The 27,734-nt window shown below is 36.4% G+C and overlaps 2 protein-coding genes across 2 annotated transcripts; one reads left to right on the top strand and one right to left on the bottom strand.

The window, feature by feature from the left end:
• Positions 1–5,413: 5,413 nt before the first annotated feature.
• LOC125678437 (serine/threonine-protein kinase Chk1-like) lies at positions 5,414–26,862 on the bottom strand. The gene is made up of 15 exons (XM_048916896.2): positions 26,744–26,862; positions 26,474–26,566; positions 26,279–26,358; positions 25,971–26,070; positions 20,552–20,675; positions 20,293–20,357; positions 20,084–20,153; positions 18,933–19,121; positions 18,666–18,770; positions 18,390–18,494; positions 11,423–11,534; positions 8,356–8,527; positions 7,679–7,810; positions 6,979–7,080; positions 5,414–5,604 (listed from the first exon to the last, which is right to left on the bottom strand). Exons 3-15 carry the CDS (start codon positions 26,347–26,349, stop codon positions 5,494–5,496), a joined length of 1,458 nt encoding a protein of 485 aa, XP_048772853.2. The 5' UTR covers positions 26,350–26,358; positions 26,474–26,566; positions 26,744–26,862; the 3' UTR covers positions 5,414–5,493.
• Positions 12,448–17,724, top strand: LOC125671552 (uncharacterized). Its single transcript, XM_056155516.1, has 2 exons — positions 12,448–14,356; positions 15,878–17,724. Exon 1 carries the CDS (start codon positions 12,986–12,988, stop codon positions 14,306–14,308), a length of 1,323 nt encoding a protein of 440 aa, XP_056011491.1. The 5' UTR covers positions 12,448–12,985; the 3' UTR covers positions 14,309–14,356; positions 15,878–17,724.
• Positions 26,863–27,734: the final 872 nt, after the last annotated feature.

Here is a 27,734-nt window from a genome sequence, read left to right as displayed (position 1 = left end):
TCGCTAACACCTCTGTCATCGCCGAAATTCTTGTAAAATGCCTTGTAAATTCTCTTATACTAACGTTTAACTAAATTCGATTAATCAATTTATGATGCAAAATTTTAAGATAAAGTTGTTTTATCGCTTGTAAACAATTCCCAAATTGTTGATTTAAATCAAAATAAATCACATCTCTATCGATGTAAAAAGAGATATCTCTTTAAGTTAGAGAGATATCTCTTTAAATTTTCAAAAAGAGATATCTCTTTAACCTTAAGAGATATCTCTTTAGATTTTCCTCCCGGTGATCATAATGACTTCTCCCTGTTACATTGTCATTGAAATGATGTAACTCTGTTGCATTGTCATTGAAATCAGGGCCGTAAATTACATGGAGGCTGCCTCCTCCAACTTTTGAGCCAAAAAAAATTAAAATTTAAAGTTCATTAGAATTTATGTTGTTTCCAATAACTAAGAACATGATACCTCCCTTAAAAAGCATTCCAAATCTTTCTTTTAGAATGAGTTAGTCAAGTAACATCTTAGAAGGCCCTAGAATCAAGGATTTTGCACGAAACGTGTTCAGTGTGCACAAAATGTGCTCAGCGTCTGGGGGCCTGCGCCCAGGCCCCCGCCTAATTTCCTGCCTCCTCCAAATTGAAGGTTAATTTACGGCCCTGATATATGTAACTAAAGTCCTGCTTTTAGAGTTTCATTCAATCAACTATTTTACTTACCGGCATACAAAACAAAGTTCTACTACAATCAGTATGCTTAAATATTATGACATTCCGCACTTCTGCGCAAAAGAAATCTGATAGCATACACCCCGTGCACATTAATTTTTCGTCGATATCTTTGAATACGATTGGTTTTATTCACCGACAGTATATGGATAAACTTATACAGATTACACGTAATTATTGGTCATATAAAATTGATGTTAAAACAAAGCATTGTCCTGATATTTGATCAGACACGCGGTTGTGCCATCGTCGGAACCCAAGGGTTTTCTCTCCGTGTTGTTTAACAGAGGGTCCGACGATGGCAGTTGTGTCAGACTTGCCCCGAACATCAAAATTGTGTTTAGGTGTTTGATAAAACTAGAAAGTGTACAGTGGATAAGTTTGTTTCCATATATTCCAGGGTTCCTAAGGCTGTTATGCCTAGGGGTGATACTGGAGATAAGCACCCAGTTTCAAATAAGTGCTCCTATGGGCGTGCGAAAAATATAGCCTCTGACAACCAAAGTCCAGCTCCTGACCTTCTCGTGGTGGAACTGTTTCAACGAACAGGAGAAGGGGCAAAGGCGAGACCCTGGCGCCTTAAAACCAGTGCTTGGGGTGGATGGAGCTCCTCAGCCTTGGAAGGCAATTCATCTAAGAGAAGGAAAACTCTGATTTCAAACCCGGCGTTGAAAGTCGTTAGTTGTTCACAACATTCAAAACATGGGTAGACAGGACTCAATAGCCATGGTCGGCAACCAGTCTAGGAGAAAGAGACTCTGATGTAAAAACTACTCTGCAGGTTTCAAAATCCAACCCTATATCGAAAGATAAGGAATTTGTGGGGTGACAATCTGTCAAACTAAGGGATATGGTGAAGCTGAAGGGCCAACCCCCCATCAGTGGATAAAATCGGTTACAGAAACAACCATAGAAGCAAATCCTCTTACTCGTCAAAGACTAGAGATAGAGGTAAACCAAACCTCCCAAACACGAGTTCAACGAATGACGCGAAAGCCGAGAAAGTTGTTCTCACCAAAACATCCAACAAGAATTGCGTGCTGGAACATCCGCACGCTATATCAAAGTGGTAAGTGTGTCCAAGTAGCTAAAGAAATGGATAGATACAACATTGAAATACTAGGCTTAAGTGAAGTTAGATGGAACACATCTGGTATAAGAACAATAAGCACAGGGCACACCATCGTATATTCGGGAAATCCAAACATAAATGATCCACATGAGAAAGGAGTTGGATTTTTACTCAACAGAACATCAAAGAAAGCACTGTTAGAGTGGAATCCTGTTTCACAAAGAATAATTACAGCAAGATTCGACACAAAATTCCAGAAAACCACCATCATACAAGTCTATGCTCCAACTAATGAGGCTGAAGAATCTGAAAAGGATGATTTCTACAATGCATTGCAATCCACAGTAGATAAAACACCAAAGCGTGACATCCTTATCATCATGGGTGACCTAAATGCAAAGGTAGGATCAGATAGAGTAGGGAGGGAGACAGAGATTGGAACACATGGAATAGGAAATATGAACGAAAATGGAGAGTTATTTGCAGACTTCTGTGCAGTCAATAAATTAATGATAGGAGGAACATTCTTCCCACACAAAACATGCCACAAGATCACATGGGTATCACCAGCAGGAAATGCAGAGAACCAAATAGACCACATTGCTATATCACACAGATGGAGATCATCACTGCAAGATGTTAGAAACAAAAGAGGTGCCGATGCTGCATCAGACCATCATTTACTAATGGGTACCATGAAACTAAAGCTGCTATCAAAGAAAAAAACAGAACCAAAGAGGAAAAAGTTAAATGTTGCAAAACTAAAGGAACCCTCTACAAAACAAAACTACCAAATAACCTTACAAAACAGATTCTCTGTTTTATTGATCGAAGAGGAAGACCAAGATATTAATACTATATGGGAGAAAACTAAGAAAGCCATTATACAAACATGTGAAGAAACCATAGGTTATGTCCAAAACAAACGTAAACATTGGATGTCAGATGACACTTGGGCTAGAGTTGAGGAAAGAAGACAAGCTAAAGAGAAAGTGGTAAGAGCTACAACCAGACACCAAACACGTCAAGCACAGGAGAACTACATCCAAAAAGATCAGGAGGTGAAGAAAAATTGTAAAAAAGACAAAAGAAAGTATGCAGAACATCTAGCACAAGAGGCAGAAACAGCATGTAGTAAAGGAGACATCAAAACTCTCTTTAACATCACCAGACAGCTGAGTGGTAAACCACCGACTACCAATACACCAGTAAAAGATAAAAACGGAAATGTAATAACCAAGATTGAAGAACAACTTAAGAGATGGAAAGAACATTTTCAGGAAGTACTAAATAGACCACCACCGACAAATCCACCTGATATAGAAGCGGGGCAACCACTAGATATAAATATTGAAGAAGTTACAAGAGATGAAATAGATAGAGCAATAAAACATCTTAAAAATGGGAAATCAGGAGGAGTTGATAACATTCCACCAGAGGCAATTAAAGCCATGGACTATATGTCAGTCGAGGCCCTTCACCGCCTGATAAACAGAATCTGGAAGGAAGAACAAATTCCAGATGATTGGCGAAAAGGACTCCTTATTAAACTTCCAAAGAAAGGTGACCTTTCCTCATGTAACAACTGGAGAGGGATCACCCTGTTATCCATTCCAAGCAAAATCCTATGTTATGTCATACTCTATCGAATTAAAGCAAAATTAGACAAAATGCTTAGAGATGAACAAGCAGGATTTAGACAAGAGCGTTCCTGTGTAGACCAGATAGCCACCTTAAGAATCATAGTAGAACAGACAATTGAATGGCAAACATCTCTTTATATGATCTTTGTAGACTTCGAAAAGGCTTTTGACAGTATCGACCACCAGGTACTGTGGGATATTCTCAAACACTATGGCATACCTCATAAAATCATCTCTATCATTCAACAGCTTTATGATGGATATAACTGCCAAATAGTTCATGATGGAAACCTGACCGATCCGTTTGATGTCACTACCGGTGTAAGGCAAGGCTATCTCCTGTCCCTTCTCCTATTCTTAATGGTTATAGACTGGGTAACTAAAACAGCATATAAAAACCCAAAAGGTATACAGTGGACATTACAAAACCGCCTGGAAGATCTTGACTTTGCCGACGATATATGTATGCTATCACATAGATTTCAGGACACAAAAGAACAGACCATCAGTCTTGAATTAACAGCAAGACAAACAGGCCTTCTAATCAATCCAGTAAAGACAAAGATAATGACAATAAACACTGCTCAGACAGAGAAACTACAAATAAGACACAAAGAAGTAGAAAATATAGAAGAATTCACATACCTGGGCAGTATCATCAACACTACAGGTGGAACCGACGAAGACATAAAAGCTCGGAAAAGGAAAGCTCAACAAGCCTTTGCTATGCTAAAACCAGTTTGGAGAAACACCACCTTGAGAACTAGTACCAAACTAAGGCTTTTCAACTCTAATGTCAAATCTGTCCTTCTCTATGGGTCCGAAACTTGGAGAGAAACATCAGCATCCATCAAGACACTCCAAGTCTTCTTAAACCGCTGCCTAAGAAACATCCTTGGTGTGAGATGGCCAGATACGATTAACAACAAAGAACTGTGGAAAAGAACCAAACAAGAACCAATTGAGATAACAATTAGAACAAGAAGATGGAAGTGGATTGGACACACATTAAGAAAACCTAACACCAGCATAACTAAACAAGCTCTAGAATGGAATCCACAAGGCAAACGTAAGAGGGGCAGACCGAAAAACACTTGGCGTAGAGGGATCAATGCAGAGTTACAGGCCATCAATAAAACATGGGGAGAAACCAAAAAAATAGCCCAAGACAGAAAAAAGTGGAAAGCTACTGTGGTTGCCCTATGTCCCCCATGGGACGAAGTGGATTAAGTAAGTAAGTTGTTTAACAGAGGGTCCGACGATGGCAGTTGTGTCAGACTTGCCCCGAACATCAAAATTGTGTTTAGGTGTTTGATAAAACTAGAAAGTGTACAGTGGATAAGTTTGTTTCCATATATTCCTGAATTAATGCTTTCTTTCGTAACCATATGCTTTTTTGCTAAATATATTCATGAATTGAGATATTATGCAAAAACGAACCACAAACATCTATATTTCCGCTTCGGTAGCCTATACCCTGCATGTTGGTGTATACTCGGTGCTGTATATGCCCTCAAATCTCAGATTCCGAGGCCATATAAAGTTACATAAATAAGCTAAAATAATAAACTAGCACACAAATTCTCAGATAAAAACAGGTTGGAAGGGGATGCTATTGTTTATTTCACAACTATAAACAAATCAAGATTTACCACCAATGTCTCTCCTTCCATTACATGTTGGTGCAAGGGAAAATTGATGTGGGAGGAAACCTTTATATATATATGTTCCATTACATTTGCTCATATATCCTGTATAACCTTTGTTAATTATGAGGATAAAAGTTCATACAATTCTTGATTTACTGACATCAAAGTCTTTTGTAGCTTATATGATCATATAATTCATAAAGACTGCACAGAGTTGAAGTGTTGAAGCATGGATGGATTGGATGCCATCTTTGTCGATGGACATAGAGAAAATTATATCTCCCTTCGACTTCTGTTATTGGAGGTTATAATAAACACACATTTATTGGTATACGATATGATTTTATTTCATGGGTTTAATCATGTGAAGAATTGACAGTAAATGAAACAGGCACAGAATGTCAGCTGATTTGGGAGGGTACCAAAGGCCACGTGGGGGGTACTTTGCTGACGATGGCCTTCATATGATTCTTGATCTTTATAAAATGTCTCTTGAACTCCAGACCATCTCCCTGAAAGAATACGTACATACAGTCAACACTAGTAATTCTAAACAACACTGTATCAGTAATATCATAGTAGACGTTTAATTGTCTATACACATTTATTAATTTAATTAATCAAACATAACTTCCATTCTTAAAGGAGTAGTCATTCAAGTTATCAACAAGAGTATCGGAAAATGTACATAATATACCTGTCACAAGCTTATGTGGGGCGTTTTTATCGAGAGGTTTGTTTTCTATGATATTGCGAAGTAAGCATGGCAAAAATGCCATGAACTGTAGAACTTTACTTAAGGTAGTACATTGGACCAGCCACCATCAAGCTGTGACATATTCCTTAAGTGATATTTTCTCAAAACAACCTGGAATGTTCTTGAAATTCAAGGAAATCAAGTCATTGTTATATGCATATCTTCAAAACTAATAACAACACTTTGTAAACTAAGAATTAGGGTCGAACTTGAAAACTGTGTAAGGAGTTAGACTGACAAACCATGTACCCTCCATTTTCAAATAAAGGGGCAAAACTCCTGTAATGGAGGTCAAAATGGATTTTAAAACCCTGTAATATAATCTAGAGTGACCCACAAAGAAGCTACTGTACACAGCAAACTTCAGTTAAATTTATTACAGATAAATAGAAACAGAAAACCCCATACTATTAGTTACACAGTCAGTTTGGGACATAATATGGAGTCATCCAGTGTGTGAAATGGTAATCCGTATTAGGTGAGGCGAAGCCGAGAACCAATACAGATTTCCATTCACACCCTGGATGACTCCGTATTAAATTCATTGCTGAAAATTGATCTACTGTAAAATTCCCTGGTTTAGTCCGACATCTGGAAATAATTAAGGCAGCATCACTTTGAATCTGACTGGTCAGTGTAGCTCAGTGGTAGAGCGTTTGTAACTGGGAGGTTGTAAGTTCGAACCCTGATCATGCTATGGCCATGTCAAACTGAACAAGAAAACAAAGGTAATGATTGCTCCTTCACCAAACGCATGGCATTTAGAAGTGAGAATCACAGGTCTTTCAGATATGACCTTAAAAATGGAGGCCCTGTGTTGCAACAGGCATTGGCATATTAAAGAACCCTCACTACTATGACCCTGAGCGCTAAGCATAGGTCTAAAATTGTGGTACTTTACCTACAGCTGGTGACGTCTCAATATGAGTGAAAAATTTTCAACGGGACGTAAAAACAAACAAACAACCTCTTAGAAATACAGTGTACTAAAGTAATTCCTATTAATAGCACTTAACTACAGAGTCTTTGCAAGCATATATCATATCTGTAGGTTTACAGGTGACTGTACAAAAGAGGTCAACAAACTTCTAAAAGTGGAATTTAATTCAGATTCCAAAAACATATCTACCTTGGATAATCTGAAATCTAGTAGCAGGTTTTCATCCATTTCCAGAAGACAGGCTTTGAAAACTAATGGGATATGTCGTCTGTCTGATGTCGTTATGGTAACCTAAAAACATTAAGGAAATGTAAATGATTTTACTGACAGGAACTTGTTCTGTGATTATGATTAAAAACTGTGTTACCTCACCCAGCAACCAACCTTGCAACTCGGCATATTTGAAAATGGAACATCAAACCAGTTACATTTTATATTGACATTTATAGTCATTCACTCATCCAACATCATGTTTTGGATAATAAAATTCATGTTGGATACATCATTGCTATCCACATTTACTGAGTCTGGGAGTAGCTAACCTAACTCCTACAAAAAGCATGTGTTTGATAGAGTTAAAAAATATTCAATTCAATACATTTTAAAACAATAACATGCCTTAACACTTAAAGATCCCATTCACCATAGTTCTATCTTTCTATGTAAAGATTAAAGCTAAAAAAAAATCTGTAGGGAATAACATAAAATAAATCTACAATGTATCCATTCTTTTCTATATCAATTCACTGAAACCAGAATGGAAGTGTTAAAAATACATTTTATCTCAATATTTCAGATGAAAATACATTTCTAAAATGCATGTTCAAAAAATGCCTTTACATGAATTACACTACACACAGTGATTTAACATATCTGTTTTAGAGCTTACCGTCCCAGGAGAGTTAAACTTCCAGTTGTACCCCAATTGCTCGAACACTTTTTCTAACTCCACCTTCGTTCCATCTCGATCTGGTTTCACAAAAAACCGGGTCATCCGACGAACCAGTTTCTGCCAAGGATTCTGTAAATGGTTACAACAAAGCAATGCTTAGACATCGACACCTAAACAAACACAATGAAACACAGACTTCACAGTGAAAGACACTGTATCAAGAGAAATTGGATTGTGGGTATTGGAAGTGTGAAGGCCGTCTACTGCAAAATGATGTTGTCAACACTATTTTTTTAATACAAAAAGACTGGAATTAATTGATACAATACGAGTGTAGTTTGTTGACACGATAAGATTGTAACTTATTGATACGATAAGACTGTAATTCATTGATACGATAAGACTGTAATTCATTGATACAAGACTGTAATTTATTGATACAAGACTGTAATTTATTGATACAAGACTGTAATTTATTGGTAAGATAAGATTGTAACTTATTGATAAGCTAAGACTGTAATTTATGTAATATATACATACCTGTGAAGACCCCGGTGTTCCCTGAATCTGACTGCTCAGTAACATGTGGTCTGGATGTTGACATACCTGTGAAGACCCCGGCGTTCCCCGAATCTGACTGCTCTGCAAGATGTGGCCTGGCTGTATATACATACCTGTGACGACCCCGGCGTTCCCTGAATCTGACTGCTCAGTAACATGTGGTCTGGATGTACGGGCTGTGAGAAACAGAACTGTCTACTAATGGGCTCCATGGAGGAATTCGTATCACCATCAGATCCCAATCTGTGTCTGGATTCAGGCTGGGAGGAGGAGATGGGCATAAAACTAAAAATTCAAGGAGGACCAGTAAATATTTCAAAGTCAATTTCCTACCCTCCATTACCTAAGGAAAAATCGTAAAAGCATAACATGTTATGGAACTGAAGTATAAAATGGTTTGGGGTAGTTTAACAAGCACAATAAATATCCCCCGTGACCTTGTATGGTTTAGCTATTCATTACATAGGGAATGAAAGTAACATCTACTCGTTTTATACGATATAAAGGAAGTCGGAGCAGTTTAAAAAAACTTGCATGTACTTGATATCGTGTAAAACAAGTAGAAATTACTTTCATTCCTTATAATATTATTTTGTAAAATGCATTTGAAGTACTTTATTGGATAATTCTGAAGAGAATATGAATACCATATGACATGGAACAATATTGCTGTAGCAATAAAACGTAAACAGGAGCCAAACATATCGTGACGTCATTCCTTGGACGTCACACGGTGCAACTTCCAGCAACATACTTTATAGCCTAAAGATATAAAAAATGTTGATAAAGCCAAACAAACCAGTCAAATTGCATTTTACAAATCAAATAATATGTAATTACATTGTGCATGTAATTTGTATGCAAACACATTAAAATATCTCTTATTATTATCAATGATTCTTTCCTGTTTAAATGGACATGTATTAGAAATTAAAAAACTCACATGAACACACTTAGTACAAATACACCCCAGTTATTACATACGCTTGGGGAACTCATTCAGAACATAATTAGTGATCTACATCATAACCAATTGAAATGTTTGATTATCATATTATAAGCACCTCCATATGAAATTTTGTAGTTTTTCAAATACATTTGGATCATCCGGAATAGTAGTGATGATCAGAGCTGAAGGTGACACAGGTATATCCATGATCCGGGACCTTGCATCCTCATTCGTCTTTGATGGCAAGGTCCCCACTGACTGGGAGCAGAGCTTCATTGTCTGCTTCTACAAGGGCAAGGGTGATGCTCTGGACAGGGGCAACTACTGTGGACTCAAGCTGACAGAACAAGTCATAAAAGTCCTGGAGAGGGTTGTGGACAGCCTCATTAGGCAGTTGGTGACAATCGATGACTCCCAGTTTGGCTTTGTCCCTGGCAGAGATACAACTGACGTGATATTTATTGTTCAGAAGCTGCAAGAGAAATGCCTGACGTAAACAAACGGCTCTATATGGCATTTGTGGACCTTGAAAATACATTTGACAGTGTTCCTCGGAAAGTGATCTGGTGGGCACTGCGGAAACTTGGTGTGGAAGAGTGGATTGTGTGTCTGGTGCAGGGGATGTACAGTATGCCATTGCTCGTAGCTGTGTTCTCGTTGGTAACAGCTACAATGAGGAGTTTGCTGTGAAGGTAGGTGTCCATCAGGGGTCAGTACTCAGCCCTCTGCTTTTCATCATCGTGCTCGAGGCTCTTTCACACGAATTTTGCACCAGTGTTCCCTGGGAGGATCTGTATGCAGATGACCTGGTTATCATTGCTGACTCATTGGATGAATGTGTCAAAGAGGCTCCTGACTTGCCATGACGCTATGGAAATGAAAGAACTGAGAATGAATGTGGGTAAAACCAAGATCATGATCTTCACCTACTTCAGGACTCGGGCAGCTTCCCACGTACTGTCTGTCATACAGGTGTAGGCAGCAATAGTATTTTCTGCAATGGCTGCAAGTACTGGGTGCACAAGAAATGCAGTGGGCTCATGCACCTGTTTTTAGGTGCTCAAGATGCTAGGGAACTTGACGGCAGACTGCAGAGCGATGTCCCAGTTGAACTGGACAAGTTGGAGGTTGTAGGCTCCTTTTGCTACCTAGGAGACATGCTTTCCGCAGCTGGTGGCTGTGACCTTCCAACCACTACGTGTGTGAAGACCACTTGGGAGAAGTTCAAGGATCTGCTACTGGTTCTCAAAACACACCACCTGTCATACAAGACCCGTGGTCGAGAGTATAGCACTTGTGTACGGAGCGCTATGCTCCATGCCAGTGAGACCTGGGGACTGACCAAGCCAAATCTCTATCGCCTATAGCGCAATAACAGGGCCGTGATCAGACAGATCTGTAACATTAAACCAGAAGATATGGCCACTGTAGAGTCAAATAAGTTGTTCAGGTAACTTGGTCTCAAGGACCTCGACCCCATTTTAAGGGAGAGAAGACTCCGCTGGTACAGCCACGTAGTCAGATCCACCAGTGCAATAAAATGCGCACTAAACATACAAGTTTCTGGAAGGTATGGAGTTGGTCGGCCAATCATGTCTTGGAGACAGCTGACAGAAAGAGATCGCAGAGAGTGGAAGCTCTCTACTGCCAATCTTCATGATCGACAAAAATGGAGATCTGAGGTGAAATCTGCCATGCGTGCAGCTAGCCAGTTAACTGGACAGTAGTGTGGACAATACCCATACACCTGCACATAAATAAAAAGGAACTGATGATGATCTTGATTTGGATGGACATTTTGTTTTCACAGAGGTGAGATGAAACTGATTGGATAGGACTTCGGGGGTGGGGTAGCTCCCTCCTTTGAATGTGATGTCACCACAATCACAAACCATACCCAGCTGCCTCACTTGTTCTTCCACCAATTAATCAAGCTTGTGAAAAAGGTGAATATATCTTAAAATTTAGTTCTTATATCTACTTGTACTACTGACAATGTAAATAAAGTCAAATATAAAGCATTGCAATACAATTTTTGGACCTTGTTGGTTATGCTGACAAATGATTATGCCACACTAACGAGCGGTATTTAACTTGTTGGCATGACCAGATGGCCTCATACAACAGATGAGACCAATAAACATAACTCACATTAATGTAATTGCCTAATTCAATATATGTAAGACTAAAGTGAAATCTAAATGTAGGATGTTAACTCCAGTATGCTTTACCTTTCTCTAGGGTGAGATGTGGGTGAGAGTTCATTTTCTGAACACATTCGTTTGAAAGGTCCAGTACTGGAAGGTGAGTTAGTGGGAGAGGATGGGAGCCAATTTAGCTGACCTGTAACAGAGACATTTCATCAAAAGTTTTCGCATGCATGTACAAATTATTCTCTGTATACATGTATTCTATGCTCCTACCATGCATGAATGTGTTACAGGATAATTAATAAAAAACTTTCAATACCTAATGCTGGTCTGTATGTACAGTGGAACCGCATTATAACGTCCCCCAGTTTATTACGTTAGTCCGCATATTACGATGAAATTTAAAAGAACAAAACCATTTCTTAACAAACCTATATAAAATAGACCTCATTATTAGGTTTTCCCAAGATGCCAGGACTCGGTATTACGTCGTAAAAATTTCGACAAAAACGTAATAAACCCCTAATTATTCAATAGTGATTCTCAAAATAATAAGCCATTCGCACCTTGACTGCCGCAGGCAGTCACCACGTAAATTTCCTGGTCTGTTTGGGGATTAGAGACGCTTGACTGATCATGCTTCGAAAGATCTAGCGACATCAATACAGGGAAATACCTTGTATCAAAGCCAGTGATAAACAATTAAATAATGTTTATTTAGAAATTGTACTCTATGAAATTTACTTCATTTTTCATATTTTGATAATCAAATAATAATTTCTCAACCACATGCGTGTTCTGCATAGTGTGATTACCTTCGCTATTAAAACTCTATTTACGGACAGCTTTGGTACCATACATGTACATGCAGGACAAAATTTATTGTAGAAATGTTAAAACAGCTTGGGTAACTGCTTAGACATCGGTGACTAAAGGTGTTCAATTAAAAAATTGTTTGGACATGCAGCTTGGGTGTTCATAAATCTCGTCCATACATACACCAATCAAACTTTCCAGTGTTATCAGCCGATTTGTGCACGGCTTTTACTTCAGTGAACATTCTAAAATCCCCTGATGTGCACGTGATTTTAGTGCCATCATTGTTATTTAAGTTATTAAATATAGTTTATATAAGTTGATTCTGTATCATAGCTATCGGATCTATATTTAGAATATGGCAGATCTCGTGTATCACGTGATCAAATAGACCAATCAGTATTAAGCTGTATAGCATCACTGCATCAGTTTTGAAGTTCTTCTGTGGCTAAACAAATTTCTTAGATTCCTTCGGAATATTATTCAAGGATTTATCACTTGTGCATATTTATTTGTGTTCATTGAACTTACGGTATATACACCAAACTGCGAATTTGAACCTCGACATGTGAATGTGAGCGTGGGTGTTGATACGGACACGCTCTATTTGCAGTTTCCTTCAGATTCTAGGATATTGTTTCTGTTTATATCGCTAATATTCAGTGTAACATTACTGTGATTAGTACCTTCGTTACAGTTAAACTTCGAATGTGAACAGTGACAGGCTAATGTGCGCATGCTTTGTTTAAATTGTCACGCTCCAGTTACCGAGTTTATTACAATCTTTATGTGATTACTGTGACTAAGCTACGCGTCATATCTTCTAAAATGCCAGGAAGGAAACGAAAACAAAACGCTACAACAGCGCCAGTTAGGCAGAGACAAGTCAGACCCCGTCACGAAAACAATTCGCGATGGAATTTGAACGAGCCTGAAAATTGGTCTACTTCAGAATTGTTTAATAAACTGAGAGAAGCCAATATAATCTTGCCATCAAATTTGAAGAAAGCTCAACTCGTGCAAATATTTAAGGACAATGTTCTGAATAAAGACAGAAGTGGCTCAACGGACGATTCAAGGGAAATTCAGGTTCAGGACCGAGAGGTAAATGTTCAATATGGCGAATTGAATTTACTTCCGGCATCTTCAATCAACAATCCCGAGAACGAGGCTGGGCGGATGTCAACAAATGATCCATTCCTTAGGCACCAAGACGAGGCTGGGCGGAAGCAGGTAGAACTGTCAAATGCTGTCCAAAACATACAACGATCAGTTGAGCATCTCGCAAATGAGATTAGCACACTCAAGCGCCGCGGCGTTTCCAACCAGGACAATGAGCCCTCAGGATCAGGAAATTTCACAATTGACGCACCTACGCCAAGAATATCTTCCGACTCCGTCCCTCATATAGAAACGGTATCGTCAAATCTGCGAAACCAGATCATGCAAGGTAAGGATGTCAACTTGGCTCTACTTCTTATGCCCCACGAAATTGAGGAGAATAGTCTACATGACAGCGATGGGCGCTTCATCGTAATTAAAAACAACACTGACCCCAGATTACAAAGAAATCTGACTTTAAGCGAGTTTATAGTGGCATTCACTAAGTATCGGAACATCCTATGCGAATTCTTTCCAGAGAGAAGGTCCGAGTTAGATGCATACTTAAGGGATATCATTGAAATGGCATCCACCACTAAGGGGTCGGCTTTTTACGATTACCACAAAGCATTTTCAGCAAGGGCCAGTACACTTCTACAACAGAGAAACATCAGAATTGATTGGGCTATTAGAGACACAAAACTATTTACAACCATATTTGCCGGACAGACTATTAATCGTTGTGAAATGTGCAATAGTGTCACACATTCGTCCCACTTCTGCCCCAGAATTAAACACAACACCTTGCAATCCCAGTCAAGCGCATCACAACAAAATCCGCAAACATCTAGTCTGTGTGATGTTCAGGGCAGGCCTAGGATTAAACATAAGGGCAAAGAAATTTGCAACAATTTTAACAGTGTGACAGGGTGTCAGAGGAAAGCGTGCAACTTAGTCCACATATGTTCAGAATGCAAATTCAACAACCACGCAGCACCCACGTGCAACAAACTGAAAGCCAAGCAAAGTATCACCAGTGAAAAGGCGTGACTATTAGATGACAAATCCCACTCAGGAAATATTGTTTCAGATTTTAAGGTTAACACCCCAATTAATATTGGAATTCTTCAAAAGGAACTATTAGATCATCCCGACCAATGTTTTGTTCAAAATTTTATTGAAGGATTAAAAAATGGTTTCGATACTGGAATTTCAGAATTACCCCAAACCTCCTTTGAAAGTAGAAATAATCTTTCTGCGCGCGAAAAACCAGAAGTAGTGGATTCCCTAATCGAACAGGAACTTTCAAAGGGTTTTTTAAGTGGGCCGTTTGACAAACCTCCGTATAAGATATACCGTATAAGTCCTATTGGGATAGCGGTAGGGAAATATTCCAAGAAAAATAGACTGATTGTTGATTTGTCTGCTCCGCATAACTCCGAATCCGACTCGAGTATCAACAGTCTGATCAACAAAGATGAATACTCTTTGCAATATGTACATATAGATGATGCTATAAGTATATTAAAATCGTTGGGAGTCAACTCTTGCATGTGTAAAACGGACATTGTGGATGCTTTCAAGCTGATTCCCATTTCTCCGGAAGTGCAACCTTTTTATGGTGTTAAATGGAGAAACAAATACTACTTCTACAAGCGATTAGTGTTTGGGTGCCGAAGTAGCCCAAAAATTTTTGATATGTTGTCGCAAGTTGTGTGTTGGATCTTACAAAACAACTATAACATCAAACATATCTTGCATTTGCTTGATGATTTTCTAACTATTGATATTCCGGGTGATGAAGGTCTTCGAAGCATGGCCATACTGACTATGGTGTTTAGAAGGTTAGGTATTCCGATATCTGAAAAGAAAACTATGGGTCCTTGTACTGTTTTGGAGTATTTAGGCATAATACTGGACTCAGAAAAAATGGAGGCTAGAATTCCAGTTGAGAAGATAAATCGTATTTTCTCTCTTATAGAAGAACTTAAAGTAAAACGCTCGTGTACTAAGAGAAAACTGCTAAGCGTCTTGGGCCATTTCAATTTTGCAGCTCGTATTATTCCAGCAGGAAGGTCTTTTATTTCTTATTTACTAACGTTAGCGCACTCGGTCCCCGAATTGCATTATCATGTGAACCTAACCAAAGAATGTAGACTTGACCTTGCTATGTGGGAAACTTTTCTCAAACAGTGGAATGGGAGATCTTTCTTCTTAGAAGACAATATGACTTTTGCTTCGGACATTTCATTGTATACTGATGCTTCTTCCAAGCACGGTTTTGGTGGATATTACCACGGAAAATGGTTCCAAGGGAAATGGCCAGTCGAGATTCAGACCTTAGGAAGTGATTCATTATCAATGGCGTTACTAGAATTATATCCGATAGTGGTGGCAGTGGTTATATGGGGTCACGAGTGGACTGGCAAACGAATTAAGTTTTGTTGTGACAACCTCGCGACCGTCCAAATTATTAACAAACGCAGGTCAAAGTCACCCATGATCATGAAATTGCTTCGAAAGCTAACATGGAAATCGGCATGCGATAATTTTATCATAACCTCCGTCCATGTCCCAGGAAAGAAAAACATTATAGCAGATTCTTTATCTCGTTTCCAGGTGACCAAATTCCGACAGGCTGCCCCTCAAGCAGAAAAGAACCCAGTTATGATTCCTGCAATGCAAGAACTCGTACTATATTAGAGGAAGAAGCTGAAAGATTGTGTGAAAATTCTTTGAGTGAAAGCACAAAAAGCACATACAGACATGGTTATAAGATCTTTTGTCAATTTCTATCATCTATTGGAATAGCAGCAACCGACTACAAGCCAACACCCATTTCAGAACAAACTCTCATCCTATTTGTCACCCACTGCAACAAGGCATTAGGACTTGGATACAGCACTATCAAACTATATTTGGCTGCAGTTAGATTTTATTATGTCAAGGCAGGCATCCACAACCCAATGTCCTCTTCCTATATAGACTGCTGCGCAAAACTTCATATGGTTTTACGAGGGATTAAGAAACACAATCATCAAAAAGAGAGACGAAGACCAATTACATACAAAAATTTTACTTCAAATTCATACCATCTTGCAAAGAGGAATGTATGGAAAATTTCTTGATTCTATGTTGAAGGCAGCATTTTCTCTGGCCTTCTTTGCGTTCCTTAGGTGTGGTGAATTCACAGTTAAAAATTTTAAACAAAACAACATTTTAAATATGGAAGATGTGATCAAGGACAGTGATGATAAGGGATTTACGCTTAAATTGAAGAGTTCCAAAACCGATCCATTCCGTAAAGGAATCCAAATTCGTGTATTCAAATCTGGCCAAGCTGTATGTCCATTTACATGTATGAACAAATATCTCGAAATGCGTAAAATTTGGAACAATGGATACAGATCATCAGCTTTATTCATTGACGATAGTGGCAACCCGTTAACAAGAAATTTCTTGGTGAACAAATTAAAATGTATCCTTCAAATGTTAGGTTACAATGACGAGCAGTACAATGGGCATTCCTTCAGGATTGGGGCAGCAACATCTGCTGCAGAAGGCCAAGTGCAGGACCATATGATTAAAACACTAGGACGGTGGAGTTCAGATTGTTATAATAGATATGTAAGAACTGATGACGACACTCTATCGCGAGCGCAACGAGCTATGTGCCACAACTGATGTTCTATAACTGTGATAGTACCAGTGAAAAAATTCGGAGACAGTGATCAAATGACATTTCATTCGTGTGTTTGCTATGTACGGATATATGATAATAATGTGACGCTTGTACCAGCTGTATATAATGTATGCTTCATCTTAAACCTTTAGACTAGTTGAAGCGCAAGTTGCGCTTTATGATGTACATATGTTATCTTTGTTTTGTACACAGTAACGATGTAGTTTTCATTAGAATAGTTAGTTTCACGTTTTTTTATCAGATTAAGGTGGAGGTTTAGCAACGATATATTACTTCCTTTTGGGGCTCTCAGCTATTCCCAGTAGGTGCAGGCTTAACTGGCAATATCTTCGTTTGGGCATAACACATTGAAACAATTTCAATGTTCTACCCCAAAAGAAATAGTTTAGGAAACACAAACCATCAGCATTTTACACATGCATGTTTACATAGCTATAATGACCATTTACATATTACTGGGCCATCGGCCACTTAAATATTACAGGGCCATCGGCCACTTACATATTACAGGGCCATCGGCCACTTATACTCAAGGCCATCGGCCTCTCACCATTACATGCATGGCCATCGGCTATGCTCTTAGCAAGCATTTCAGCTTAAGTTTTCAACTTCACTGATGTTGTTTTAATTTGAGATGTATGTTAGAGTTGATATCTATCTTGGATGTTAAAAATCATGCATGTGTTTTTGATGTATCTTGTTATTCTGTAATCCGCTGAGTAGTACCCAAAAGGCAAAGTTTGAATAAAATATAGTAACTTTTCATCTGTGTTATTTATATAAATTTAGTGTTATAAATGAAATCTTCGTGCATCATTATATTTTTTTATGTGGATTACGCTTAAATTGTTCTCTGTGTTTATTGTTGGTGAGAAAAGTGTAAGTGTTGGGTATCATGTGTGTTTTGTGTCTATAGTTTTGTTGTTTTTTGGGTGGGATTTTTTTTATTGTGTTGTGTATGAACTTAATAAAAACGATGTTTTGTTATTTTTTTTATACGAATGTTGAATACGAACTGGAATGAGTTTTGAGAGAAATTTACAAACGCATTACATTAAAGTTGAACAAAATGGCGGTCCAAACGAATGCAGAAAAGCAACGTTTATCAAAACATCCTTATGCATCCTACACCAGAAATAAAGAAAAGGGATAAGAACATGAAGAATTACGGACATTAAAGATAAGATGTAAATAAAACAATCATAGTCTTTTAAACAAAGAAACAGTGAAGATATGTTCACACACCCCCCTTCACAGAGTATCAACGGAAGATATACAATTTCCAAATGATATTTTTAACGGATTTCACTGGCAGCGTTTATTACATTGCCCCCGGTATTACGTTATTTTATTGTGACAAAATGAAAAACATAATAACTGGGTTCCACTGTATGTGTTACAGGATAATTAATATAAAGCTTTCAATACCTAATGCTGGTCTGTTGAAGTTCTTCTTGAACCACTGGTGCTCCTTAATTTGATTAATCGTGTACCTCTTGGAACCATTTTCCACCAGAAGTCTCCTGAGTAATGCTGTAATAATTTGTACTACTGTCATTTTTTTTAATTGCACTGCACTAGAGAACACAACACTATTTAAGAAATGAGCTGTCATTTTAAAATATTTATCGGGATATCAATACGGGTTGATCATGTACCAATTTATATCCCGATAAATATTTTAATTGAAATGATAAAACGTACACAGTGCTAGATTATCTATCTTGTTCCAAGGTGTCTGAGTAATTTTACAGTCTTTCCAATCACAGTACTCACGACACCCATATGTTGGCTCATCCCAAGGCAGTTCTACAAAAGTCAAACAAATGCCTTAAAGACTATTTATTTTATTTTTGCCTTTTTTTTAAATTTTGCAATATTTGTGATTATGTAGATCAATTAGCATTCATATCATTTTTGTACAGTAAATACAATTTCAGCTAGTACTAGAATGAATTTAAGTTTACACACCCCCTGCTAACAAAGCCACTAGAATTACAGCACATGACCAAATGTCAGCTGGTTCGGCATCATATGGTTTCCTTGACAACACCTCCGGGGCAACATAAGGAACAGTACCACAGCACTTTTCCAGTTGACGAGTATTTCCTTGGTATCTGAATACCGTGGCCAGTCCAAAGTCTGAGATCTTTAAATTATCTACATGTGTGTGCAGAAAAAAGTCAGATCTTTAAATCATCTACATGTATGTGCAGAAAAGAGTCTCAGATCTTTATCGCAATTCACCTTTGAATTAGAACGCTTTGGCCGATATAGTATTGCGTTGTGTGATGACACAATTGAATCTGTAATACAATTGTGAAATGCTACAGAAACTCTCATTGGTCCATATGTATAAGTCCGCCAAGATTCCCTTATACGGGAGTAGTCAGCATTTGAAAACATGACAGCCTGATGGAAACAAACTTCAAAGGAAGAATGAGAAAAATTTGTATTCTTGTGTTGTTTTTTCATAAATTTAATATCCAAAAATTCCTAACATATTTTCTACTATACTTGTGTCCAAATATACCTTCAAATATTTATTAAAGCCCCATACGACCCAAAAACTCACAGCTTTTGATAGTTTTGTTCGTTGACATATGTTTGGACACAAGTATAGTAGGAAAATATGTTAAGATTTTTAAAAATATTGAATTCATGAGACAGCAACACAAGAATACACTGATATCAGGCCTCAACCGTGCGCAGCTTTTTGTGCCCCGTAAATCGAAGGTTTTTATACGAGGTGGATTTGTAGCTCTTTGTTCCGTCACAATATTTTTTCAGAGCTACAGTTCTCCAGCAGATAATTTTCTAGTCCGTCCATCTTATCTGATCACCTGAATCCACTCGAGAAAGTGGATGGGCTGTAATCGGCCAATGAAAACTCTTGTTGTATTACATCAAACATGTCATTCAAACTGTTCAGTCGTCTCATTCAATTGTGTCGTCACACAACGCAATACTATATCGGGTAAAGCGTTCTAATTCAAAGGTGAATTGCAATTAATTATCTACATGTATTGCTTGGGACATTAATCATCTCTGTAGTGTATCATAACCTTGTAAAATTGACACAATGTAAGAATTTTAAAAGAGTTGAGAAAACTGATCGTTACCAAAGTCATCCAGAAGGAGATTTTCTGGTTTGAGGTCTCTGTGAGTAACACCTTTGGTGTGTAAATATTCCTTAAAAAAATAAAAATTTATAAAATATATGCTTTTTAAACCATAAATCACAATGTCTTGTGTAAATATTGATAACAGATATTTTTTTACTTTCAGATGTACATTGAGAGAAACATAAACTTGCTTCATGAAGACTTACTACACCCGTGATCAGCTGTTTGAAGTATCTGTTTGCATCCTGTTGCTGCATCCCAACATCTGGTTCTAATAAAATTACAGAGAAAAATTTGACAAAATGCTCAACGTCTGCTTTGAATATTCACATCCTCATTCACATCATATACTGTAAAAATTACTATTCATTACAGTTCAAAACAAAACAAAGGATCAATTTTGTTTTTAGGTCAAAGTAAGCACCACTGTTAATTTTGAATTAATTCTGATAAAGAAAGAGCTACCTATTCTATCAAAGAGTTCTCCTCCACTGGCGTATTCTAAAAATAGATACTGTATTTTCCCGTCCTTTCGGAATCCATAAAACTTAATGATGGTCTCATGGCCGAGTAACTTGTGTACGCAAACCTAAAAGAACATATTCATCAAGTAAATTGCAGTGTTTGCCAAGGTTTGTCGGACAAGTCTGGTAAAAATTTGTGCTGCCTGGTATAAAACAGCAATTAATTTGGACCAAATATCCAGAAACGGTTTTAGTTTATACCTTTCGGGGATTTTTCAAGGTCCAAATTTACTGTCAAAATTCGATAGTATTCCCCGTCCAAAAATAGTCAAATTTTCCCCATTAGGAGAATAATTTTCCCCTTTCGTAAACAAAATATTCCCTTTGATTTGCATGAAATTTATCTACAATCTCCTAAATTCTTATCATTCAGACGTTTGTCAGATATAATCTTTCTTCATGTCTGTAAAACATTTTAATGATAAAAAATGTTGTAATCTGGGTCTTCATTCCGTATCATGCCACACAATACGATGAATTTTATAACTTCAAAGCTGTAATGTGAATGTATTTTAGATCTTTGAAAAGTAGCCCCAGTTATGCTCAAATTGCATGATTTTGCACCATTTTAAAAAATTCTTGGGGGAGGGATATGACGATAGATGCCCCTGGACTCTCCTAGCTGGTCTGTCAGCACTTACTTTGAGCCCGTGGCTCTCAATTTTTCCCTTTTATGGGAAAGGGATAACTCTTAATAGAAAAATCCCTGCCTTTCAGTTTTGAATCGATCTCTTAGGCCAAAATAAAAATATTGTTTGTTTCCCCTCGCCCGATCGAGTCTGAAAATTCACACCGACCCATAAATTTTTATTACGCCATTCTGGTGAAGTTTTTTTTTTTTTTTAATTTTAAGAAAATTTCAAGGTCGTTTCTGTTGCAGATCAGTATTTTATAATAATGAAAATTTTCTATATCTTCTTTGGTTTCGATCCAAAATTAAAAATTAATAATACGAATACAGGAGGTGCTCTGGTCCGAAATCTAGAAATTTTGCCGCCTCCCGCTGGAGGCGGCATTCTCTGGCTGATTTCAAATACTTACAAGCCAAATTCAATTTTAAGCTCATAACTAATCAATAAAACGATTCTTCTTGTACTTACTAATATCGATTTTATGGGTTCTTTCATCACACAAACAGTCTCTTGAAAACATTTTATCAAACTGTCGAGCTTTGTTTTGAGTCACGAGACTCGTTTGCTCAAATGGCAGTGAAAATTCGGTTGACTACAATTGTTGGCTTCTGTTTAATATCGAATTTTGGATTGATATTTTCTTTTAATCGATATTAATAAGTACAAGAATCATGATTGTTTTATTGATTAATTACAAGTGAGTTTAACATTGAATTCGGCTCACAATTCGGAATAGTGATCTGCAAGATCGAGATGGAGAAATGTTGTCTATACGAGAAGCGAGGAAACAAGAGAATTCGGGGCATCCAGTGTGCAAGTTGTGTTCTTCAGTAGGGGAAAGTGTTGATATTTCGGACGGATGCGATATTTTTGACAGTCAATCAGAAGCATTCTCAATTTAACTTATTTCTGAACTAATGCTATATTTACAAACTGGAAAACACCTAATTATATGCACATGTGTAACTCAGCTCTGATTGGTTGATGTCAGCATCCATTTTGTTTGATTGGCAAAATCAAGTCCCGTTGAAACGTTTTCTGGTAAACTATATCTACCGATATCATTTAAAAATATAATCAAAATCACTATCATATATAAATTAAGATAATGTGCAAAAAACAAAAGCATAAAATGTCAGTGAACCATAAATAAAAGACAGCAACCGAGTTTACCAATTTTATAACACCATGTGTCCAAAACTAACACCATTGTCCATAGTTGCAACATTCTCCCTAACTTTATTTAAGTGTTAGTATGTGGCATTAATAGCAGAGAAAATTCTGATGAAACCCAATGTTTGTCAAATCAACCAATATGTATACATGTAGTCCAATGCCTAAGTTTAGTGGTTAGATAATGAGCATTTCCAAAATACATGAAGTACTGTCCGAAATATCGACACCTTCCCTAATTGCAAAATGTGGAAATCAAAGCAGAATCTACGCGAGAACTGACTATACGAGTTTGATGAGGAAACATGGATGATGTGCTTCACGACGTTTGGTATCGGGCATTGTTAATGGTTATGGGAATTTCATAATAAATAAAATTCTGCTAGCTTAAAAAAAAACTTTTTACCTACCTACCGACCTTCCTCTGAAATTTAGGGTCGGGAGAGGGGAAACAAACACATTTTTAAATGTGGCCTTATCTAAAAAGCTTTTAAATGATTTAAATAACGTAAACTTCACGCAAAATGATAAATCATACAGATTTCCTGTAAATTCCGTCTAACAGTTAATTCACTCCAATTAAAGACCAAAAAGAAAAAATACCTTGAGTTTCTTCATGGATTACTGGATGTGGGCGGAGCTCATCTATGGTCATTTTTATTTACCCAGCCAAGAGGTCAGGGTGTTGTGCATATATACAGTACTTTTGATATACACAGGAAGTGTCTCAGGACTGCCTGCAGAGTTTCTGTGGTCATAGTGTTTGTACAGTGGTGGTATCTTTGACGAACAGTCTACACCCAGTGATTTTTCTACATTTTTTACAATGGTCCTTTGGCTTACGAATTGGGAAAAATTGTCGACACTTCAGTCAAATTGGGAAAAATCAATTTTATCGTAAATAAAGTTTTAAAATCATATCAAACATTATATTATCTTTATTTTGCACAGCTAATTTTCTTTAACCTTCTAAGATTTTCAACTATTCTATCCAATTAAATCATCATTCCTTATGTATATAATTCACATCAAATGTTTACTTTTTTCAAATACATTTTCCTTTCATAATTTTATTATTGGGAAAAATGCAAGCAAAATTGGAAAAAAAATAGACAATTTTTAGGGTATACGGACAGAAAGTCACAATGATGACTTTTGATAAGATAGGATAAAAAGTCACAAAAATGGTCACTAAAGCTGTTGTTCAGACACCAGACATTTCTTACAGTGGATAGGAGGTAGAAGGGAATACATGTCATCATTCTTATTGGGGTTTGTTTTGCCACATTTAGCACTTTCAGTTCATTATTAGATAATAAGAAAGGAAAATCATGATAACTTGTTTATATAGCAATTATTATATGACAGTTCACTTACTTCTTGTTTTGACAATAATTTGGAGTGAAAGGAAGCCAACCATAATTCTGCCATCAGATTTTGTTTTGACAAGCATTAATATGTAGTATACTAAACCAAATGATCATAAAGCTTATTTTCATTTTATCTCAATAAAAAAAATCTCTTTTTAAAAATCAAAATGATATTTTACAATAAATATGATAAAAGGAAAAACAATTATCATAATCTCATAGAAAATATAAATTTTGCATATATATTTTCTTAAACTTTACAAAAAGAACAGATATGTTTTAAAATATATATAAAAATCAATACTTTTTATTTTCTTATAAACTGTGACTTTTCCTCCTGTGACTTTTTGTCATACTTTCATGAAATTTCTTATTGTGACTTTTTGTCCTGTGACTTTCTGTCCTACATTCATTTTTAGGAGGGGAAAGGGCCGAAATTCGGACCCGAAATGGGCCTAAAAAAATCACTGGCACCCCCTCTCTTACTTTCATTATGATTCATGGGCTCAATGAATAATTTGTTTTTATAAATATAAAGCTATCATAAATTATTTCAATAAGTTTTATGTTCTAGTAATTAATGTGCAAATTATTGTTAATGCAATATACACAATTTTCACAATAGTATTGAAAACCATGATTGTTAGTGTTTTCAAATTTTATAATACACTTATATAGAGGTGAATAAAATACAACATTAAAATTGCATTGTTTAGGGGACTTCTTTTGTTTGCTTTTTAATTTGAATTACAAGAAAATAGCAGTTGTGGACAGGTCAATGCTATCAAAACTGTACTGGGCTTCCTCAAGATCTAAAGAATGCCAGTACTGATTAACTGTTATTGTTATCAAAACATCTCTCTTGGGTACCCACTCTCTGCAGATGGCACTCCACAGGAGATCTATTGTTAAAAGTTTGACAGAGAGGTGGCTTCCATTGATCACAATACAGGTAAAATTTGTGGGTGTTAACTTAAAATTGGGTCCTTCAAGTCCATTGTTTTGATTGCTTAACATGTCAATTTTCTACTGCTGGACAAAGGTGTTTTGTTCACAAAGAACCAAGCCATAATTGTCTGACATAATTGTGTTAATTCACATCTTTTGAATTTGATCTTATTTCAAATGAATTAAAGGTAAACAAAAAAATGCCAGTCTATAGGACAATTTGTCACTATAGACTGTAAACACATCATATTACAATGATAAAAAGGTTAATTTCTGAGAAAACATCTTTTTAAAATAAATTTTTTTCACATGTTATGTTGAAATAATTCATAAAAACTTTAGGATCACTTTAATTGTAAGTTAATTGAGTCACCAAATGTTATCACTAATCTTTACTAATTGCAATTCAATGCAATATATATATATATGATTAAAAAATTAGGCATGTAAAACCATTTTATAATTGATATTCTGTACAGATTTAGTACCACATTTTGCAAGGTTGTGTACAGGTTTTTCGCTCAAAACCATGCCTTTTCAAGACCTTGTACAGATTTATTGTTTCAAAAATTATCACATATATATCATTATGTGACATGGTATTCAACAATTAGTTTCTCAACTTAAAATGAGAATTCTTTTACATTGTACAAATTTTTAAATCACGACTGTAGTCGATAATGAGAAAATTACTGTGGAGAAGAGAAAAACTGAAACTTAGTTATTGTTTGAATTTTCAAATGGAATCCAATTCCTCTTGTAATAAAGTTCATTAACACTGTTGTTTAACTCTTGGTTCATCTTTAAAATACTAAAAACAACCCCAAGTATTCCAAAAATAAATTCTACAATCCTATTCCATCTGGTAAAATAATGACAGTTCCAGTAAATCTTATGACCGAGTCACACTGAATGTCCTGTAAAGTTCTGGGGAACACTGAACTTGTGTACATAAAAACAAAAGAACATACTCATTTAATAAAAATATCTTCTGAAAATTAATTTACTCAGCTATTTTAAAAAATGTTCAAGTCACACACCGCAACAAAACCAACTTTAGGTACAATTGTATCCCAAATTATCATGACATAAAAACATGTGTGCATAGAAGAGTCTTTGCTTTCTCACAATCCACTAGTGTTTACATGATGCCTTCTTTTAGTCGACTCTTAAGTATGCATTTTCCTTTTGGTATTACACACATATATATGGACTCTTTTATTTCACTTTGACTTACCTCTTTGCGAACAGCCTCTGCTGCAGCAGGGTTTTTCTCCAAGTTGATAATTTTGACAGCAACAGCTTCCTGAGTGTCTGCATTAACTGCCAACTTTACTCTGTAAAATTAAATCAGTGACATTGTTGTTTTTTATGAAGGAGAAGTAGAGCTGACGTTGAGAAAGTTTGCCAAATGTGAAATCTCCCTCCAAATAGTCCTTGAAAGTTAAAGTTAACAAAAACGACGTTACAAGCATTATTGATATCACTGGTTTTGACATTTATTCACTGGAGAGTCTGTCCCATTCTCCATGCAGCCATACTTACTCTCCATAAGCACCCTCTCCCAAAGTCTGAACAAAGTCCCATCCTTCAACAAAAGCTGTTACTGATGTCATGGATTCAAACTGAAATATCATCAATATATGAATCAAAGTATGTGTTGTTAAATGGGAGAACTTGTCTTAATGGCAGAGTCAAGATAAATAATAACAAATAGACGTAATAGGGTTACACCAATACCTTCTGGACTTTGGTCGATTTAATTTATTTCTCTCTGAACTAAATATTTACTCTCGAACCACAGTCATTTTAATGTACAGTTGCAAATTCAATCTGGAAAAATACATGCAAGCAAAATGTCAGCTGATCATATCTTCTCTGATAACCATTTCAAACTTCGCGCCACGAAATGAAACAGGCGCGCTTTTTACCTTTGTCAAATTTACTAAAAACATATGATAAACAAAAACAACCCTCCTTAAAATATCAGAGGATAAACAAATAAATTACCTGTAACCAATTCAACTCTTTGAAAGACCTACTATTGTTATATAAAGCTAAAAATCGAATATCTACAGTGCATCCGACTTTTGCAGTGTCCGTCGTTCTTAGAATAACAATTCTGGAATACCGATCCCGATATTATTTATGCCCAAGTTTAAATCAATTTACTCCCAAATTTTAAACTATATCTCAGAAGCACGAATAGCTGATTTTATTAATCAATATCAAAGACAATTTTAAAAAAGTAATAAGATAACTTAACCCCCTTCCCTAACAAATACAATTTCTTGAATATTTTATAAAATTCTAAATATCTTCAATTATTATTCTAAACAAGACAGGATGAATTAAAGTAATATTTATGTTGGGGCGGTTTAGCTAATTGAAAAAAAATAATTAATTCATAACTAACTGAATTTGTATAACATTTTTAAACACAATTTTACCTCAATAATTTGCAAAGAAAAATGGAAATTTCGAAGACCTTCAACATCACAGGTCATGCCAAGAAAACCTTAGCAGTCTGAATATCGTGTAAACTCCCTGGCTTCAATAAAACCCCATTACAGGCTAATTAACTTCAAGCTGTATAGCGACCGCGGTGGCCATCGCCATAGAATAAATTTACCGTTATGTTTTCGACGACTTTCTGTCTTATCTGGGTCACTCTGTTTGAAACTAAACACAATATTCTCAATCTGCGTTAGGTCTAGGGACTTGCGTATTTTATTTGACTAATGTTATACATTTTAAAATTTTTAGTCCTACTCTCCCTTTTACCATTTATTTACATATCACATGGAAACAAAATCTCTACGAATTAGCCTTTAAAAAACCCAACCCATCTTTAAGTAAAATGCTAAATTCCATCAATGATAATTTAGCGATAGAAAAATGCAATATAAAAGTGTTTGCACATTGTGATAGAGGAGGAAATAACTTAGTTTTTGTTTGTTCATGGATTCAGTGACATCGGTTTCGAGAATAGAAATGATGC

This window comes from Ostrea edulis, chromosome 2, assembly GCF_947568905.1.
Source record: "Ostrea edulis chromosome 2, xbOstEdul1.1, whole genome shotgun sequence".
Taxonomy (NCBI): Eukaryota; Metazoa; Mollusca; class Bivalvia; order Ostreida; family Ostreidae; genus Ostrea; species Ostrea edulis.
This window is presented reverse-complemented; position numbering and strand designations above follow the sequence as displayed.

Bases quoted from the DNA above. Each gene is read 5' to 3' on its own strand.
- LOC125671552 (XM_056155516.1), top strand. From the start codon at position 12,986: ATGCCAGGAAGGAAACGAAAACAAAACGCTACAACAGCGCCAGTTAGG.
- LOC125678437 (XM_048916896.2), bottom strand. From the start codon at position 26,349: ATGACATCAGTAACAGCTTTTGTTGAAGGATGGGACTTTGTTCAGACT. The intron at 20,154-20,292 runs GTAAGTCTTCAT...TATTTTTTTAAG, and splicing joins AACAGCTGATCACGGGTGTA to GAATATTTACACACCAAAGG. The intron at 19,122-20,083 runs GTAACGATCAGT...ACACACATGTAG, and splicing joins TCTCCTTCTGGATGACTTTG to ATAATTTAAAGATCTCAGAC.